General features: G+C 49.5%; 1 protein-coding gene across 2 annotated transcripts in view; it reads left to right on the plus strand.

The window, feature by feature from the left end:
* The window catches only part of LOC140405330 (uncharacterized), a 280,714-nt gene that overhangs the window by 199,448 nt on the left and 59,809 nt on the right, over window positions 1-21,457 (plus strand). For both annotated transcript variants that reach the window (XM_072493621.1, XM_072493622.1), the window contains 3 exons: window positions 4,045-4,152; window positions 4,520-4,605; window positions 6,487-6,562. In XM_072493621.1, coding sequence (XP_072349722.1) covers window positions 4,045-4,152; window positions 4,520-4,605; window positions 6,487-6,562 — 270 coding nt within the window. The remainder of the gene's footprint in view (window positions 1-4,044; window positions 4,153-4,519; window positions 4,606-6,486; window positions 6,563-21,457) is intronic.

Here is a 21,457-nt window from a genome sequence, read left to right on the forward strand (position 1 = left end):
CCTAACCTGCACATCTTTGGACACTAAGGGACAATTTAGCATGGCCAATCCACCTAACCTGTACATCTTTGGACACTAAGGGGCAATTTAACACGGCCAATCCACCTAACCTGCACATCTTTGGATACTAAGGGGCAATTTAACATGGCCAATCCACCTAACCTGCACATCTTTGGACACTAAGGGACAATTTAACATGGCCAATCCACCTAACCTGCACATCTTTGGACACTAAGGGACAATTTAGCATGGCCAATCCACCTAACCTGTACATCTTTGGACACTAAGGGGCAATTTAACACGGCCAATCCACCTAACCTGCACATCTTTGGATACTAAGGGGCAATTTAACATGGCCAATCCACCTAACCTGCACATCTTTGGACACTAAGGGACAATTTAACATGGCCAATCCACCTAACCTGTACATCTTCGGACACTAAGGGACAATTTAACATGGCCAATCCACCTAACCTGTACATCTTTGGACACTAAGGGGCAATTTAACACGGCCAATCCACCTAACCTGCACATCTTTGGACACTAAGGGACAATTTATCATGGCCAATCCACCTAACCTGTACATCTTTGGACACTAAGGGGCAATTTAACACGGCCAATCCACCTAACCTGCACATCTTTGGACACTAAGGGCAATTTATCATGGCCAATCCACCTAACCTGCACATCTTTGGACTGTGGGAGGAAACCGGAGCACCCGGAGGAACCCCACACAGACACTGGGAGAACCAGCATTCCTCATTTCCCTTCTGGGATTTGGGATGCTCTTGGGGTTCGTAACAATACTTACTGCCCGGAACTCACCAACTACAACTTTCACTCAGGCTTCACGTTCGATGGCTAAGCCGCCTGATCAGTGTTGGTGGGGTCCTTCTTTAAATACGTAGCCCCCACTATCATTTAACTCTGGCCTGGGTGCATAGGGAAGCTCCCCCCAGGTCGCCCTACACCCCAGTCGCCCCCAGCCGAAGACCAGTCAGGGAAAAAGGAGCTACAAAGGCATCTTTTACACTTTGAGTCTAGGGTCAGGAGGAGCAGGAATAATCCTCAGGGTCCCACAAGGGAGGTTTAGGCCCCCCATGCCCCAGACACCCACCTGTATCCACACTTTCCTGCAGCAAATGGCTACATCCTGCCCACTCGCTGGTGGAATGCCACAGAGGCCGGTGAGTTTAAAAAGCCTGGGCCTAGTTTTCTGCTACGGCGGGAGTTTCATATTTTCTTGCCAGTAACCGCCAAAAATCGAAACAAAATTAAAATTTGAGCCCAAATGTTGATCTCTCTGCCTTCTTTCAAATGCTGACAGCAACCTTTGGGTACAGTTCCAGCCCTACTCACAGACAATGCCCGTAAATACCCCTTTACAAAATGGAAGAATTTTGCATCTGTGTATGTTATAAATTCCAAAACTATCCTCATATTTCTTGACGTATCGACAGCCTTTGACATGGTTGGCCACATCATCTTCCTACAACTCCTTCTCCATTGTCTTCCAACTGCTCTCTCCCGGTTCCATTCTTATCTATTGTGGTAGTCAACACTGTTGTATTATATTGTATATATGGGTATTACGGTAAGGCCCCTGTACTACAGGTATGAGGGTAGATCCCTGGCTCCGCCCAGTAGGCGGAGTATAAATGTGTGTGCTCTCCGAACAGCAGCCATTTCATAAGCTGCTGTAGGAGGCCACACATCTCTGTGTAATAAAGCCTTGATTACATTCTACTCTCGTCTCGTCGTAATTGATAGCGCATCATCTATTTAATGGTAGCCAGGATATCCCTTGCAATGGCTTCTTTTCCCACTCTCATACTCGTACCTCTGGGGTTCCCAAAGGATCTACCCTCAGTCCCCTCCGATTTTCCAGCTCCGTACATCCCCCTCGACAACATCATCTGAAAACACATCAGGTTTCTTATATGCAGAGAAAACCCTCAATTCGACCTCACCACCATTTCTTTTGACCCTTCTCCATTGTCTCTACTGCCAGATTTCTTATCTGACATCCAGTTAAATATATGGAAGGCCAAAGCCATTGTCTTTGGTTGTCGAGACAACCCCTTCTGATCACAGTCACGGACTAATGAGTCACGGTCTCAGCGTTCTACTTGCCCCTGAGGCAACCTTTCAACCACCTAAGACTGCCTATTTCCTCGTCCATATTATCGACCAACTTCACACCTGTCTCAGCTGATCGGCTGCTGAAACCCTCATCCATGCCTTTGTTACCTCCAGACTTGACTATTCCCTCACTCTCCTGGCTGTCCCCCCCCACATTCTATCCTCCGTAAACCTGAGGTTATCTAAATCTCTGCTGCCCTGTGTCCTAACTAGCATCAAGTCCCCTTTACTCAGCATCCCCTGTGCTCGCTGACAGACATCAGGCAGGATTCTCCGTCTCCGACGCCAAATTCGCGTTCGGCAATCGGCCAGAGAATCCCCGTTTGCGCTGAAATCGGGGGCGCCGCTGCTTTTGCGATGCGCCACCCCCTCTAAAACGGCGTAAGGGTGGCCTCAGGACGTTACCTGAGGCCCTCCCACGATGCTCCGTCTCCGATGGGCTGGGTTCCCGATGGCGTGGGACACCCATGCTTTTTATTTTCGTGAACGCGGCGTCTGCAGACTGAGTCCAGCGCCTCCTCAGTCGGATGGGAGTCGTTCTGCGGGCAGGAGGGGCTTTGGCGGGGGCTGGGGGCACTGGAGGGGGGTGGTCCGGGGATGGCGAGCCTAGCCAAAAGGGAGCATTATTTGGCAGACCGGGTCCGCGCGCGGTCGCCGCCATGCTGCACGGTGAGGCCGCTGCAGGTCGCCGCTGTGCCCACTCGCGGCCACGGACCCGGCAATTCTCCGGCTGTATCCACAGCGTAAAGTTGGGGGCTTTACGCTTGCCTGCCTGCCAGCCCCCCACCAGACAGAGGATCGGTGCAGCTTTTGTGCCCTTTTTTTCGGGTGTAAAAAGCCACGGTTCCCAAGCACGTCAGCACTTTGTCAGTTAAGCAATGTCTTGATTTTGAAATTCTCATCCTTGTTTGCAAATCCCTCCATGTTCTCGCCCCCTCCCTATCTCTGGAATCTCCTCCAGCCCCACAACCCTCCGGGGTCTCTGTGCTCCTCTAATTCGGGCCTCTTGTTCACTCCTGATTTTAATTGCTCCGCCAATGGCGGCCGTGCCTTCAGCTGTCTGGCTCCCATGCTCTGGATTTCCCCCCCCTCCAAACCCCTCCACCCCCTTTTTACCTCATCTTCTCCCCCTTTAAGATACTCCTCAAACCCGTCCACTTTGATGAGGCTTTGATCATCGTCCCTAATATCTCCTCATGTGGTTCAGTGTCAAATTTTGTTTTACAATTTTCCTGTGAAGCAATTGGGGATGTTTTATCATGCGAAAGGCCAGATACTGATGTAGGCTATTGCCGATGGCGATAATGAATCCATTCCCTGAGAAACAAACTCATCAGTCAAGGTTAAAACAAAATCACCAACTGCTGTACATCCCAGGGAGTTTCGTGTTGAGGCAATTGTTTTGTTCTGCTCTTGATGCAGCATACGCTGCTTCCTTGATGTGCACTCTGACAAAGGAAGGTTCAGACTTGGAGATAGCTTCAACACGTTTATTAAACTGTTAACAATTTTCCTCCTTGGATTCAACGCTACTGTTAATCCTGCTATCGCTACTCAGACTGACGAACCAGTCCGCTACAATCCACGTGGTGGGTGTGATGTTCAATCAACACTGTGTCTGTACTCACTGAGAGTCTCCACTGGAAAGAGACTGAGCATATATGCTGTGTCCTTTTATATGGGTTGGTGTAATGCCCTCCTGTGGTAGTGTCACCTCTGGGTGTATCGTGACTGCCCATTGGTTGTGTCCTACCTTACTGACCTATTGGTTGACTGTCTGTGTGTCATGTCTCTGGTGCTGCCTCTGGTATCTATCTAGTCTACGTCTATTTACATTAACCCCTTGTGTGTGCATATCACCACAGCAATGTGTAACCCAAAATTTATTTTCTCGCCCCTCAGAAACGTATTGCGAAACGAGGGCGTAAACTGGTGGATTATGACCGTTTCCGACACCATCTTGAATCTCTGCAAAGCGCAAAGAAGAAAGATGAAGCGAAGATCACCAAGGTAACTCACATATGGTACGATCGTAGGGCGTCCCGGAGGGCAGTCAGACCCTTCCACCCCATTCCCAGAGCCTGTGGCCTACGAGGTCACCATGGAAACGGAAAGGCCCTCACACCAAGAAGTGTGAAATAGAAGCAGGAAATGTCAGGGAAACTCAGCGGTTCGGTGGAGAGAGAAACAGAGTTAACCTTTCAGGTCGATGACCTTTCACCTCACAGTATGAGGGAGCTGGACGACCATCAAGAGAGATGCAGTCAGTCACACGGGATGCGGCGGGGAGAAGTTACTGATTGACAGTGCGTTGAAAGCTGCGTGTTGCGTCTTGGGCGAACGGGCAGTGTTACATTCTTGACTCCTCATTTTTCAGGCTGAAGAGGAATTTATTACGGCCCAGAATGAGTTTGAAGAGCTCAATGCTCAGCTTCGTGAGGAACTGCCAGAGCTGTGGAACAGGTACGGTATGCTTCAGTAATCATGGGAATCATTGCAAAGAATGGCACTGGCGAACTACCCTCAGTTATGTAAATGCTTGAGAGGCTTCTGACAACAATGTGACCTTGAACTGTTCTGTAAAAGGCTGACAGAATTGGGATTGTGAATGGTTTGTGACAGAGGGGCACAGGGGAAACTAGGGCTTCTTGAAGAAATGACTCCTATTGTATTAATACAGTATTTCTGTCCAGGTTCCAATCAGTATTTAATGTGTTAATACACTGGTGCATTATACATGTTCCCAGCATGCATTGGACAAGTCCATGAACCTTGCTGGCACCTTGTGACGAAACCTGACTCTCAGGAAAGCCGTCCAATATCTTTGGCCAACTTCCCGACTGTCATGCCCGATTCATCATCTGAAACCCCACATTGGGCTGATGGCTACCCCCAAAAGACCTGCCCGATGCCAACAGAGGCAGACAATGCACCTCCTCCACTTGGAGAATATCACTAAATGCTGGCAGCCTTTTGAGTGACCAAATTGACAGAATCACTCTCTGTAAAACCCAAATATCCCAAGCGGCCAATCAGTCAGTAGTAACACTTTCGTGAGTGCCAATGACTGCATCCTGCTCATTCACTGGTAGAATGTGCGGGCGGCACGGTGGCACAGTGGTTAGCACTGCTGCCTCACAGCGCAAGGGACCCGGGATCGATTCCCCGCTGGGTCACTGTCTGTGTGGAGTCTGCACGTTCTCCCAGTGTCAGCGTGAGTTTCCTCCGGGTGCTCCGGTTTCCTCCCACAGTCCAAAGATGTGCAGGTTAGGTGGATTGGTCATGATAAATTGTCCCTTAGTGTCCAAAGATGTACAGGTTAGGTGGATTGGCCATGTTAAATTGTCCCTTAGTATCCAAAGATGTGCAGGTTAGGTGGATTGGTCATGATAAATTGTCCCTCAGTGTCCAAAGATGTACAGGTTAGGTGGATTGGCCATGATAAATTGTCCCTTGGTGTCCAAAGATGTGCAGGTTAGGTGGATTGGCCGTGATAAATTGTCCCTTAGTGTCCAAAGATGTGCAGGTTAGGCGGGGTTTCGGGGATAGGGCAGGGATGTGGACTTAGGTAAGGTGCTCTTTCAGAGGTTCAGTGGTAACTTGATGGGTCGAGTGGCCTCCTTCTGCACTGCAGGATTTCTATGATTCCATAATTCTTATCTGAATGCCACAGAGGCCTATGAGTTTAAAAAGCCTGGGCCTAATTTTCAGCTGCATCTAATCCCCTGCTGTACCTGAGCGGCAGCGCAGGGCTCCAAGGTGCCCTTGTACCGCAGGGTAGACAGGAGAGCGATTTAAAATTGGACAGGAGCCTGACTTGGGTTATCCCATCAGCCTTGTTTGTAAGTATCATATGACTTCAACTGAAGTGACTACTGCTCCTGCCCTCAATGGGTGACACGTGCAGTTCCATCTATTTTGTGTTGCTGCCCACTGATGCGACCATCAATTCACGCGAGACAGAGAGTTGAAGTGAACAGTGGCTTTAATCGACTAGAACAGTGCCTGCCTGCGACTGCTCTGCTAGTGAGAGCCGCCTAAAGGGCAGCTGCTCTATATACCTCCCCTCAAGGGGGCGGAGTCAGGGGCGGAGCCCACAAGGGCACCAACATGATACATTCCATGTAGTACAGTACAATGGTCCATAGGTGGAGCCCACATGGGCAACAGCGTGATACATTCCATGTAGTACAGTACAATGGTCCATAGGTGGAGCCCACATGGGCAACAGCGTGATACAATGTGATACAGTGGTGAATGGTTAGTGCAATACGATCACCACACCCACTTTCAAAGTGTTGAAATGGTGATCGCCGTGGTGACAGCTGACTCCTTCTCTTACAGCCGTATCGGATGTTACGTGACTATCTTTCAGAACATGTCAAACTTACGGGATATTTTCTACCAGGAGATGAGCAAGGTAAAAAATGGCGTTGTTGCACACTTGGGATTGGTCAAAATCACCAGAAATATGGACCACATCAAAGGATAACAGGGATTTTAGAAGATCCCAACATGCAGCAAAAGACGATGCTGTATCTAACCCCGTGCTGTACCTCTCCTGGGAGTGTTTGATGGGGACAGTGTAGAGGGAGCTTTACTCTGTATCTAACCCCGTGCTGTACCTGTCCTGGGAGTGTTTGATGGGGACAGTGTAGAGGGAGCTTTACTCTGTATCTAACCCCGTGCTGTACCTGTCCTGGGAGTGTTTGATGGGGACAGTGTAGAGGGAGCTTTACTCTGTATCTAACCCCGTACTGTATCTGTCCTGGGAGTGTTTGATGGGGACAGTGTAGAGGGAGCTTTACTCTGTATCTAACACCGTGCTGTACCTGTCCTGGGAGTGTTTGATGGGGACAGTGTAGAGGGAGCTTTACTCTGTATCTAACCCCGTGCTGTACCTGTCCTGGGAGTGTTTGATGGGGACAGTGTAGAGGGAGCTTTACTCTGTATCTAACCCCGTGCTGGACCTGTCCTGGGAGTGTTTGATGGGGGCAGTGTAGAGGGAGCTTTACTCTGTATCTAACCCCGTGCTGGACCTGTCCTGGGAGTGTTTGATGGGGACAGTGTAGAGGGAGCTTTACTCTGTATCTAACCCCGTGCTGTACCTGTCCTGGGAGTGTTTGATGGGAACAGTGTAGGGGGAGCTTTACTCTGTATCTAACCCCGTGCTGTACCTGTCCTGGGAGTGTTTGATGGGGACAGAGCAGAGGGAGCTTTACTCTGTATCTAACCCCGTGCTGTACCTGTCCTGGGAGTGTTTGATGGGAACAGTGTAGAGGGAGCTTTACTCTGTATCTAACCCCGTGCTGTACCTGTCCTGGGAGTGTTTGATGGGGACAGTGTAGAGGGAGCTTTACTCTGTATCTAACGCCGTGCTGTACCTGTCCTGGGAGTGTTTGATGGGGACAGTGTAGAGGGAGCTTTACTCTGTATCTAACGCCGTGCTGTACCTGTCCTGGGAGTGTTTGATGGGGACAGTGTAGAGGGAGCTTTACTCTGTATCTAACCCCGTGCTGTACCTGTCCTGGGAGTGTTTGATGGGGACAGTGTAGAGGGAGCTTTACTCTGTATCTAACCCCGTGCTGTACCTGTCCTGGGAGTGTTTGATGGGGACAGTGTAGAGGGAGCTTTACTCTGTATCTAACCCCGTGCTGGACCTGTCCTGGGAGTGTTTGATGGGGGCAGTGTAGAGGGAGCTTTACTCTGTATCTAACCCCGTGCTGGACCTGTCCTGGGAGTGTTTGATGGGGACAGTGTAGAGGGAGCTTTACTCTGTATCTAACCCCGTGCTGTACCTGTCCTGGGAGTGTTTGATGGGGACAGTGTAGGGGAGCTTTACTCTGTATCTAACCCCGTGCTGTACCTGTCCTGGGAGTGTTTGATGGGGACAGTGTAGAGGGAGCTTTACTCTGTATCTAACCCCGTGCTGTACCTGTCCTGGGAGTGTTTGATGGGAACAGTGTAGGGGGAGCTTTACTCTGTATCTAACCCCGTGCTGTACCTGTCCTGGGAGTGTTTGATGGGGACAGTGCAGAGGGAGCTTTACTCTGTATCTAACCCCGTGCTGTACCTGTCCTGGGAGTGTTTGATGGGAACAGTGTAGAGGGAGCTTTACTCTGTATCTAACCCCGTGCTGTACCTGTCCTGGGAGTGTTTGATGGGGACAGTGTAGAGGGAGCTTTACTCTGTATCTAACGCCGTGCTGTACCTGTCCTGCGAGTGTTTGATGGGGACAGTGTAGAGGGAGCTTTACTCTGTATCTAACCCCGTGCTGTACCTGTCCTGGGAGTGTTTGATGGGGACAGTGTAGAGGGAGCTTTACTCTGTATCTAACCCCGTGCTGTACCTGTCCTGGGAGTGTTTGATCGGGACAGTGTAGAGGGAGCTTTACTCTGTACTAACCCCGTGCTGTGCCTGTCCTGGGAGTGTTTGATGGGGACAGTGTAGAGGGAGCTTTACTCTGTATCTAACCCCGTGCTGTACCTGTCCTGGGAGTGTTTGATGGGGACAGTGTAGAGGGAGCTTTACTCTGTATCTAACCCCGTGCTGTACCTGTTCTGGGAGTGTTTGATGGGGACAGTGTAGAGGGAGCTTTACTCTGTATCTAACTCCGTGCTGTACCTGTCTTGGGAGTGTTTGATGGGGACAGTGTAGAGGGAGCTTTACTCAGTATCTAACACCGTGCTGTACCTGTCCTGGGAGTGTTTGATGGGGACAGTGTAGAGGGAGCTTTACTCTGTATCTAACCCCGTGCTGTACCTGTCCTGGGAGTGTTTGATGGGGACAGTGTAGAGGGAGCTTTACTCTGTATCTAACCCCATGCTGTACCTGTCCTGGGAGTGTTTGATGGGGACAGTGTAGAGGGAGCTTTACTCTGTATCTAACCCCTTGCTGTACCTGTTCTGGGAGTGTTTGATGGGGACAGTGTAGAGGGAGCTTTACTCTGTATCTAACTCCGTGCTGTACCTGTCTTGGGAGTGTTTGATGGGGACAGTGTAGAGGGAGCTTTACTCAGTATCTAACACCGTGCTGTACCTGTCCTGGGAGTGTTTGATGGGGACAGTGTAGAGGGAGCTTTACTCTGTATCTAACCCCGTGCTGTACCTGTCCTGGGAGTGTTTGATGGGGACAGTGTAGAGGGAGCTTTACTCTGTATCTAACCCCATGCTGTACCTGTCCTGGGAGTGTTTGATGGGGACAGTGTAGAGGGAGCTTTACTCTGTATCTAACCCCTTGCTGTACCTGTTCTGGGAGTGTTTGATGGGGACAGTGTAGAGGGAGCTTTACTCTGTATCTAACCCCATGCTGTACCTGTCCTGGGAGTGTTTGATGGGGACAATGTAGAGGGGCGTTACTCTGTATCTAACCTCGTGCTGTACCTGTCCTGGGAGTGTTTGATGGGGACAGTGTAGAAGGAGCTTTACTCTGTATCTAACCCCGTGCTGTACCTGTCCTGGGAGTGTTTGATGGGGACAGTGTACAAAGAACAAGAACAAAGAAAAGTACAGCACAGGAACAGGCCCTTCGGCCCTCCAAGCCCGTGCCGACCATGCTGCCCGACTAAACTACAATCTTCTACACTTCCTGGGTCCGTATCCCTCTATTCCCATCCTATTCATGTATCTGTCAAGATGCCCCTTAAATGTCACTATCGTCCCTGCTTCCACCACCTCCTCCGGCAGCGAGTTCCAGGCACCCACTACCCTCTGTGTAAAAAACTTGCCTCGTACATCTACTCTAAACCTTGCCCCTCTCACCTTCAACCTATGCCCCCTAGTAATTGACCCCTCTACCCTGGGGAAAAGCCTCTGACTATCCACTCTGTCTATGCCCCTCATAATTTTGTAGACCTCTATCAGGTCTCCCCTCAACCTCCTTCGTTCTAGTGAGAACAAACCGAGTTTATTCAACCGCTCCTCATAGCTAATGCCCTCCATACCAGGCAACATTCTGGTAAATCTCTTCTGCACCCTCTCTGAAGCCTCCACATCCTTCTGGTAGTGTGGCGACCAGAATTGAACACTATACTCCAAGTGTGGCCTAACTAAGGTTCTATACAGCTGCAACATGACTTGCCAATTCTTATACTCAATGCCCCGGCCAATGAAGGCAAGCATGCCGTCTGCCTTCTTGACTACCTTCTCCACCTGTGTTGCCCCTTTCAGTGACCTGTGGACCTGTACTCCTAGATCTCTTTGACTTTCAATACTCTTGAGGGTTCTACCATTCACCGTATATTCCCTACCTGCATTAGACCTTCCAAAATGCATTACCTCACATTTGTCCGGATTAAACTCCAGCTGCCATCTCTCCGCCCAAGTCTCCAAACAATCTAAATCCTGCTGTATCCTCCGACAGTCCTCATCGCTATCCGCAATTCCACCAACCTTTGTGTCGTCTGCAAACATACTAATCAGACCAGTTACATTTTCCTCCAAATCATTTATATATACTACAAAGAGCAAAGGTCCCAGCACTGATCCCTGTGGAACACCACTGGTCACAGCCCTCCAATTAGAAAAGCATCCTTCCATTGCTACTCTCTGCCTTCTATGGCCTAGTCAGTTCTGTATCCACCTTGCCAGCTCACCCCTGATCCCGTGTGACTTCACCTTTTGTACTAGTCTACCATGAGGGACCTTGTCAAAGGCCTTACTGAAGTCCATATAGACAACATCCACTGCCCTACCTGCATCAATCATCTTAGTGACCTCCTCGAAAAACTCTATCAAGTTAGTGAGACACGACTTCCCCTTCACAAAACCGTGCTGCCTCTCACTAATACGTCCATTTGCTTCCAAATGGGAGTAGATCCTGTCTCGAAGAATTCTCTCCAGTAATTTCCCTACCACTGAAGTAAGGCTCACCGGCCTGTAGTTCCCGGGATTATCCTTGCTACCCTTCTTAAACAGAGGAACAACATTGGCTATTCTCCAGTCCTCCGGGACATCCCCTGAAGACAGCGAGGATCCAAAGATTTCTGTCAAGGCCTCAGCAATTTCCTCTCCAGCCTCCTTCAGTATTCTGGGGTAGATCCCATCAGGCCCTGGGGACTTATCTACCTTAATATTTTTTAAGACACCCAACACCTCTTCTTTTTGGATCTCAATGTGACCCAGGCTATCTACACACCCTTCTCCAGACCCAACATTGACCAATTTCTTCTCTTTGGTGAATACTGATGCAAAGTATTCATTTAGTACCTCGCCCATTTCCTCTGGCTCCACACATAGATTCCCTTGCCTATCCTTCAGTGGGCCAACCCTTTCCCTGGCTACCCTTTTGCTTTTTATGTACGTGTAAAAAGCTTTGGGATTTTCCTTAACCCTATTTGCCAATGACTTTTCGTGACCCCTTCTAGCCCTCCTGACTCCTTGCTTAAGTTCCTTCCTACTTTCCTTATATTCCACGCGGGCTTCGTCTGTTCCCAGCCTTTTAGCCCTGACAAATGCCTCCTTTTTCTTTTTGACGAGGCCTACAATATCTCTCGTCATCCAAGGTTCCCGAAAATTGCCGTATTTATCCTTCTTCCTCACAGGAACATGCCGGTCCTGAATTCCTTTCAACTGCCACTTGAAAGCCTCCCACATGTCAGATGTTGATTTGCCCTCAAACATCCGCCCCCAATCTATGTTCTTCAGTTCCCGCCTAATATTGTTATAATTAGCCTTCCCCCAATTTAGCACATTCATCCTAGGACCACTCTTATCCTTGTCCACCAGTACTTTAAAACTTACTGAATTGTGGTCACTGTTACCGAAATGCTCCCCTACTGAAACATCTACCACCTGGCCGGGCTCATTCCCCAATACCAGGTCCAGCACCGCCCCTTCCCTAGTTGGACTGTCTACATATTGTTTTAAGAAGCCCTCCTGGATGCTCCTTACAAACTCCACCCCGTCTAAGCCCCTGGCACTAAGTGAGTCCCAGTCAATATTGGGGAAGTTGAAGTCTCCCATCACCACAACCCTGGTGTTTTTACTCTTTTCCAAAATCTGTCTACCTATCTGCTCCTCTATCTCCCGCTGGCTGTTGGGAGGCCTGTAGTAAACCCCCAACATTGTGACTGCACCCTTCTTATTCCTGATCTCTACCCATATAGCCTCACTGCCCTCTGAGGTGTCCTCTCGCAGTACAGCTGTGATATTCTCCCGAACCAGTAGCGCAACTCCGCCTCCCCTTTTACATCCCCCTCTATCCTGCCTGAAACATGTAAATCCTGGAACGTTTAGCTGCCAATCCTGCCCTTCCCTCAACCAGGTCTCTGTAATGGCAACAACATCATAGTTCCAAGTACTAATCCAAGCTCTAAGTTCATCTGCCTTACCCGTAATACTTCTTGCATTAAAACATGCGCACTTCAGGCCACCAGACCCGCTGTGTTCAGCAACTTCTCCCTGTCTGCTCTGCCTCAGAGCCACACTGTCCCTATTCCCTAGTTCTCCCTCAATATTGAGGGACCTATTGCTCCCGTGCCCACCCCCCTGCCATACTAGTTTAAACCCTCCCGTGTGACACTAGCAAACTTCGCGGCCAGGATATTTATGCCTCTCCGGTTTAGATGCAACCCGTCCTTCTTATACAGGTCACACCTGCCCCGGAAGAGCTCCCAGTGGTCCAGATAATGGAAACCCTCCCTCCTACACCAGCTGTTTAGCCACGTATTGAGCTGCTCTATCTTCCTATTCCTAGCCTCACTGGTACGTGGCACAGGGAGTAATCCCGAGATTATAACCCTCGAGGCCCTGTCTTTTAACTTTCTGCCTAGCTCCCTGAACTCCTGCTGCAGGACCTCATGCCCCTTCCTGCCTATGTCGTTAGTACCAATATGTACAACGACCTCTGCCTGTTTGCCCTCCCCCTTCAGGATGCCCTCTACCCGTTCGGAGACATCCTGGACCCTGGCACCAGGGAGGCAACATACCATCCTGGAGTCTCTTTCACGTCCACAGAAGCGCCTATCTGTGCCCCTGACTATAGAGTCCCCTATTACTATTACTCTTCTGCGCTTTGACCCTCCCTTCTGAACATCAGAGCCAGCCATGATGCCACTGCTCTGGCTGCTGCTGTTTTCCCCTGATAGGCTTTCCCCCCCGACAGTATCCAAAGGGGTATATCTGTTCGAGAGGGGGACAACCACAGGGGATTCCTGCACTGACTGCCTGCCCTTTCTGGTGGTCACCCATTTCTCTGCCTGCACCTTGGGTGTGACCACATCTACATAACTGCAATCTATGATGCTTTCCGCCACCTGCATGCTCCTAAGTGCATCCAATTGCCGCTCCAACCGAACCATGCGGTCTGTGAGGAGATGCAGTTGGGTGCACTTTCTGCAGATGAAGCCATCCGGGACGCTGGAAGCCTCCCGGACCTGCCACATCTCACAGTCAGAGCACAGAACCCCGCTAACTGACATTGCGTCAATAAATTAAAATTTAAATTTAAAAAAAATTTTTTTTTTTGTATTTAAAAAAAAAAATTCAAAGTTACTGTTAACTATCTGTTTCCTGGAACTAGATTTCTAATAGAAATGCGAAAGCTAAATATAGTACTCTCCGATCTCTGGCTTAGCTATCCCTCTAAATTATAATTAAGTAATTATGTTTAATTAGTTACCAATGCTCAGTTTTTTTAATTTAGTGTAGAATGTAGAGGGAGCTTTACTCTGTATCTAACCCCGTGCTGTACCTGTTCTGGGAGTGTTTGATGGGGACCGTGAAGAGGGAGCTTTACTCTGTATCTAACCCCGTGCTGTACCTGTCCTGGGAGTGTTTGATGGGGACAGTGTAGAGGAAGCTTTACTCAGTATCTAACCCCGTGCTGTACCTGTCCTGGGAGTGTTTGATGGGGACAGTGTAGAGGGAGCTTTACTCTGTATCTAACCCCGTGCTGTGCCTGTCCTGGGAGTGTTTGATGGGGACAGTGTAGAGGGAGCTTTACTCTGTATCTAACCCCGTGCTGTTCCTGTCCTGGGAGTGTTTGATGGGGACAGTGTAGAGGGAGCTTTACTCTGTATCTAACCCTGTGCTGTACCTGTCCTGGGAGTGTTTGATGGGGACAGTGTAGAGGGAGCTTTACTCTGTATCTAACCCCGTGCTGTACCCGTCCTGGGAGTGTTTGATGGGGACAGTGTAGAGGGAGCTTTACTCTGTATCTAACCCCGTGCTGTACCTGTCCTGGGAGTGTTTCATGGGGGCAGTGTAGAGGGAGCTTTACTCTGTATCTAACCCCGTGCCGTACCTGTCTTGGGAGTGTTTGATGGGGACAATGTAGAGGGAGCTTTACTCTGTATCTAACCCCGTGCTGTACCTGTCCTGGGAGTGTTTGATGGGAACAGTGTAGAGGGAGCTTGACTCTGTATCTAACCCCGTGCTGTACCTGTCCTGGGAGTGTTTGATGGGGACAGTGTAGAGGGAGCTTTACTCTGCATCTAACCCCGTGCTGTAGCCGTCCTGGGAGTGTTTGATGGGGACAGTGTAGAGGGAGCTTTACTCTGTATCTAACCCCGTGCTGTACCTGTCCTGGGAGTGTTTCATGGGGGCAGTGTAGAAGGAGCTTTACTCTGTATCTAACCCCGTGCCGTACCTGTCTTGCGAGTGTTTGATGGGGACAATGTAGAGGGAGCTTTACTCTGTATCTAACCCCGTGCTGTACCTGTTCTGGGAGTGTTTGATGGGGACAGTGCAAAGGGAGCTTTACTCTGTATCTAACCCCGTGCTGTACCTGTCCTGGGAGTGTTTGAGGGGGACAGTGTAGAGGGAGCTTTACTCTGTATCTAACCCCGTGCTGTACCTTTCCTGGGAGTGTTTGATGGGGACAGTGTAGAGGGAGCTTTACTCTGTATCTAACCCCGTGCTGTCCCTGTCCTGGGAGTGTTTGATGGGGACAGTGTAGAGGGAGCTTTACCCTGTATCTAACCGTGTGCTGTGCCTGTCCTGGGAGTGTTTGATGGGGACAGTGTAGAGGGAGCTTTACTCTGTATCTAACCCCGTGCTGTACCTGTCCTGGGAGTGTTTGATGGGGACAGTGTAGGGGGAGCTTTACTCTGTATCTAACCCCGTGCTGTACCTGTCCTGGGAGTGTTTGATGGGGACAGTGTAGAGGGAGCTTTACTCTGTATCTAACCCCGTGCTGTACCTTTCCTGGGAGTGTTTGATGGGGACAGTGTAGAGGGAGCTTTACTCTGTATCTAACCCCGTGCTGTCCCTGTCCTGGGAGTGTTTGATGGGGACAGTGTAGAGGGAGCTTTACTCTGTATCTAACCCCGTGCTGTACCTGTCCTGGGAGTGTTTGATGGGGACAGTGTAGAAGGAGCTTTACTCTGTATCTAACCCCGTGCTGTACCTGTTCTGGGAGTGTTTGATGGGGACAGTGTAGAGGGAGCTTTACTCTGTATCTAACTCCGTGCTGTACCTGTCTTGGGAGTGTTTGATGGGGACAGTGTAGAGGGAGCTTTACTCAGTATCTAACACCGTGCTGTACCTGTCCTGGGAGTGTTTGATGGGGACAGTGTAGAGGGAGCTTTACTCTGTATCTAACCCCGTGCTGTACCTGTCCTGGGAGTGTTTGATGGGGACAGTGTAGAGGGAGCTTTACTCTGTATCTAACCCCATGCTGTACCTGTCCTGGGAGTGTTTGATGGGGACAGTGTAGAGGGAGCTTTACTCTGTATCTAACCCCTTGCTGTACCTGTTCTGGGAGTGTTTGATGGGGACAGTGTAGAGGGAGCTTTACTCTGTATCTAACTCCGTGCTGTACCTGTCTTGGGAGTGTTTGATGGGGACAGTGTAGAGGGAGCTTTACTCAGTATCTAACCCCGTGCTGTACCTGTCCTGGGAGTGTTTGATGGGGACAGTGTAGAGGGAGCTTTACTCTGTATCTAACCCCATGCTGTACCTGTCCTGGGAGTGTTTGATGGGGACAATGTAGAGGGGCGTTACTCTGTATCTAACCTCGTGCTGTACCTGTCCTGGGAGTGTTTGATGGGGACAGTGTAGAAGGAGCTTTACTCTGTATCTAACCCCGTGCTGTACCTGTCCTGGGAGTGTTTGATGGGGACAGTGTACAAAGAACAAGAACAAAGAAAAGTACAGCACAGGAACAGGCCCTTCGGCCCTCCAAGCCCGTGCCGACCATGCTGCCCGACTAAACTACAATCTTCTACACTTCCTGGGTCCGTATCCCTCTATTCCCATCCTATTCATGTATCTGTCAAGATGCCCCTTAAATGTCACTATCGTCCCTGCTTCCACCACCTCCTCCGGCAGCGAGTTCCAGGCACCCACTACCCTCTGTGTAAAAAACTTGCCTCGTACATCTACTCTAAACCTTGCCCCTCTCACCTTCAACCTATGCCCCCTAGTAATTGACCCCTCTACCCTGGGGAAAAGCCTCTGACTATCCACTCTGTCTATGCCCCTCATAATTTTGTAGACCTCTATCAGGTCTCCCCTCAACCTCCTTCGTTCTAGTGAGAACAAACCGAGTTTATTCAACCGCTCCTCATAGCTAATGCCCTCCATACCAGGCAACATTCTGGTAAATCTCTTCTGCACCCTCTCTGAAGCCTCCACATCCTTCTGGTAGTGTGGCGACCAGAATTGAACACTATACTCCAAGTGTGGCCTAACTAAGGTTCTATACAGCTGCAACATGACTTGCCAATTCTTATACTCAATGCCCCGGCCAATGAAGGCAAGCATGCCGTCTGCCTTCTTGACTACCTTCTCCACCTGTGTTGCCCCTTTCAATGACCTGTGGACCTGTACTCCTAGATCTCTTTGACTTTCAATACTCTTGAGGGTTCTACCATTCACCGTATATTCCCTACCTGCATTAGACCTTCCAAAATGCATTACCTCACATTTGTCCGGATTAAACTCCATCTGCCACCTCTCCGCCCAAGTCTCCAAACAATCTAAATCCTGCTGTATCCTCCGACAGTCCTCATCGCTATCCGCAATTCCACCAACCTTTGTGTCGTCTGCAAACATACTAATCAGACCAGTTACATTTTCCTCCAAATCATTTATATATACTACAAAGAGCAAAGGTCCCAGCACTGATCCCTGTGGAACACCACTGGTCACAGCCCTCCAATTAGAAAAGCATCCTTCCATTGCTACTCTCTGCCTTCTATGGCCTAGTCAGTTCTGTATCCACCTTGCCAGCTCACCCCTGATCCCGTGTGACTTCACCTTTTGTACTAGTCTACCATGAGGGACCTTGTCAAAGGCCTTACTGAAGTCCATATAGACAACATCCACTGCCCTACCTGCATCAATCATCTTAGTGACCTCCTCGAAAAACTCTATCAAGTTAGTGAGACACGACTTCCCCTTCACAAAACCGTGCTGCCTCTCACTAATACGTCCATTTGCTTCCAAATGGGAGTAGATCCTGTCTCGAAGAATTCTCTCCAGTAATTTCCCTACCACTGAAGTAAGGCTCACCGGCCTGTAGTTCCCGGGATTATCCTTGCTACCCTTCTTAAACAGAGGAACAACATTGGCTATTCTCCAGTCCTCCGGGACATCCCCTGAAGACAGCGAGGATCCAAAGATTTCTGTCAAGGCCTCAGCAATTTCCTCTCCAGCCTCCTTCAGTATTCTGGGGTAGATCCCATCAGGCCCTGGGGACTTATCTACCTTAATATTTTTTAAGACACCCAACACCTCTTCTTTTTGGATCTCAATGTGACCCAAGCTATCTACACACCCTTCTCCAGACCCAACATTGACCAATTTCTTCTCTTTGGTGAATACTGATGCAAAGTATTCATTTAGTACCTCGCCCATTTCCTCTGGCTCCACACATAGATTCCCTTGCCTATCCTTCAGTGGGCCAACCCTTTCCCTGGCTACCCTTTTGCTTTTTATGTACGTGTAAAAAGCTTTGGGATTTTCCTTAACCCTATTTGCCAATGACTTTTCGTGACCCCTTCTAGCCCTCCTGACTCCTTGCTTAAGTTCCTTCCTACTTTCCTTATATTCCACGCGGGCTTCGTCTGTTCCCAGCCTTTTAGCCCTGACAAATGCCTCCTTTTTCTTTTTGACGAGGCCTACAATATCTCTCGTCATCCAAGGTTCCCGAAAATTGCCGTATTTATCCTTCTTCCTCACAGGAACATGCCGGTCCTGAATTCCTTTCAACTGCCACTTGAAAGCCTCCCACATGTCAGATGTTGATTTGCCCTCAAACATCCGCCCCCAATCTATGTTCTTCAGTTCCCGCCTAATATTGTTATAATTAGCCTTCCCCCAATTTAGCACATTCATCCTAGGACCACTCTTATCCTTGTCCACCAGTACTTTAAAACTTACTGAATTGTGGTCACTGTTACCGAAATGCTCCCCTACTGAAACATCTACCACCTGGCCGGGCTCATTCCCCAATACCAGGTCCAGCACCGCCCCTTCCCTAGTTGGACTGTCTACATATTGTTTTAAGAAGCCCTCCTGGATGCTCCTTACAAACTCCACCCCGTCTAAGCCCCTGGCACTAAGTGAGTCCCAGTCAATATTGGGGAAGTTGAAGTCTCCCATCACCACAACCCTGGTGTTTTTACTCTTTTCCAAAATCTGTCTACCTATCTGCTCCTCTATCTCCCGCTGGCTGTTGGGAGGCCTGTAGTAAACCCCCAACATTGTGACTGCACCCTTCTTATTCCTGATCTCTACCCATATAGCCTCACTGCCCTCTGAGGTGTCCTCTCGCAGTACAGCTGTGATATTCTCCCGAACCAGTAGCGCAACTCCGCCTCCCCTTTTACATCCCCCTCTATCCTGCCTGAAACATGTAAATCCTGGAACGTTTAGCTGCCAATCCTGCCCTTCCCTCAACCAGGTCTCTGTAATGGCAACAACATCATAGTTCCAAGTACTAATCCAAGCTCTAAGTTCATCTGCCTTACCCGTAATACTTCTTGCATTAAAACATGCGCACTTCAGGCCACCAGACCCGCTGTGTTCAGCAACTTCTCCCTGTCTGCTCTGCCTCAGAGCCACACTGTCCCTATTCCCTAGTTCTCCCTCAATATTGAGGGACCTATTGCTCCCGTGCCCACCCCCCTGCCATACTAGTTTAAACCCTCCCGTGTGACACTAGCAAACTTCGCGGCCAGGATATTTATGCCTCTCCGGTTTAGATGCAACCCGTCCTTCTTATACAGGTCACACCTGCCCCGGAAGAGCTCCCAGTGGTCCAGATAATGGAAACCCTCCCTCCTACACCAGCTGTTTAGCCACGTATTGAGCTGCTCTATCTTCCTATTCCTAGCCTCACTGGTACGTGGCACAGGGAGTAATCCCGAGATTATAACCCTCGAGGCCCTGTCTTTTAACTTTCTGCCTAGCTCCCTGAACTCCTGCTGCAGGACCTCATGCCCCTTCCTGCCTATGTCGTTAGTACCAATATGTACAACGACCTCTGCCTGTTTGCCCTCCCCCTTCAGGATGCCCTCTACCCGTTCGGAGACATCCTGGACCCTGGCACCAGGGAGGCAACATACCATCCTGGAGTCTCTTTCACGTCCACAGAAGCGCCTATCTGTGCCCCTGACTATAGAGTCCCCTATTACTATTACTCTTCTGCGCTTTGACCCTCCCTTCTGAACATCAGAGCCAGCCATGATGCCACTGCTCTGGCTGCTGCTGTTTTCCCCTGATAGGCTTTCCCCCCCGACAGTATCCAAAGGGGTATATCTGTTCGAGAGGGGGACAACCACAGGGGATTCCTGCACTGACTGCCTGCCCTTTCTGGTGGTCACCCATTTCTCTGCCTGCACCTTGGGTGTGACCACATCTACATAACTGCAATCTATGATGCTTTCCGCCACCTGCATGCTCCTAAGTGCATCCAATTGCCGCTCCAACCGAACCATGCGGTCTGTGAGGAGATGCAGTTGGGTGCACTTTCTGCAGATGAAGCCATCCGGGACGCTGGAAGCCTCCCGGACCTGCCACATCTCACAGTCAGAGCACAGAACCCCGCTAACTGACATTGCGTCAATAAATTAAAATTTAAATTTAAAAAAAATTTTTTTTTTTGTATTTAAAAAAAAAAATTCAAAGTTACTGTTAACTATCTGTTTCCTGGAACTAGATTTCTAATAGAAATGCGAAAGCTAAATATAGTACTCTCCGATCTCTGGCTTAGCTATCCCTCTAAATTATAATTAAGTAATTATGTTTAATTAGTTACCAATGCTCAGTTTTTTTAATTTAGTGTAGAATGTAGAGGGAGCTTTACTCTGTATCTAAACCCGTGCTGTACCTGTTCTGGGATTGTTTGATGGGGACCGTGAAGAGGGAGCTTTACTCTGTATCTAACCCCGTGCTGTACCTGTCCTGGGAGTGTTTGATGGGGACAGTGTAGAGGAAGCTTTACTCAGTATCTAACCCCGTGCTGTACCTGTCCTGGGAGTGTTTGATGGGGACAGTGTAGAGGGAGCTTTACTCTGTATCTAACCCAGTGCTGTACCTGTCCTGGGAGTGTTTGGTGGGAACAGTGTAGAGGGAGCTTTATTCTGTATCTAACCCCGTGCTGTACCTGTCCTGGGAGTGTTTGATGGGAACAGTGTAGAGGGAGCTTTACTCTGTATCTAACCCCGTGCTGTACCTGTTCTGGGAGTGTTTGATGGGGACAGTGTAGAGGGAGCTTTACTCTGTATCTAACCCCGTGCTGTGCCTGTCCTGGGAGTGTTTGATGGGGACAGTGTAGAGGGAGCTTTACTCTGTATCTAACCCCGTGCTGTTCCTGTCCTGGGAGTGTTTGATGGGGACAGTGTAGAGGGAGCTTTACTCTGTATCTAACCCTGTGCTGTACCTGTCCTGGGAGTGTTTGATGGGGACAGTGTAGAGGGAGCTTTACTCTGTATCTAACCCCGTGCTGTACCCGTCCTGGGAGTGTTTGATGGGGACAGTGTAGAGGGAGCTTTACTCTGTATCTAACCCCGTGCTGTACCTGTCCTGGGAGTGTTTCATGGGGGCAGTGTAGAGGGAGCTTTACTCTGTATCTAACCCCGTGCCGTACCTGTCTTGGGAGTGTTTGATGGGGACAATGTAGAGGGAGCTTTACTCTGTATCTAACCCCGTGCTGTACCTGTCCTGGGAGTGTTTGATGGGAACAGTGTAGAGGGAGCTTGACTCTGTATCTAACCCCGTGCTGTACCTGTCCTGGGAGTGTTTGATGGGGACAGTGTAGAGGGAGCTTTACTCTGCATCTAACCCCGTGCTGTAGCCGTCCTGGGAGTGTTTGATGGGGACAGTGTAGAGGGAGCTTTACTCTGTATCTAACCCCGTGCTGTACCTGT

Source organism: Scyliorhinus torazame, chromosome X (assembly GCF_047496885.1).
Source record: "Scyliorhinus torazame isolate Kashiwa2021f chromosome X, sScyTor2.1, whole genome shotgun sequence".
Lineage (NCBI taxonomy): Eukaryota > Metazoa > Chordata > Chondrichthyes > Carcharhiniformes > Scyliorhinidae > Scyliorhinus > Scyliorhinus torazame.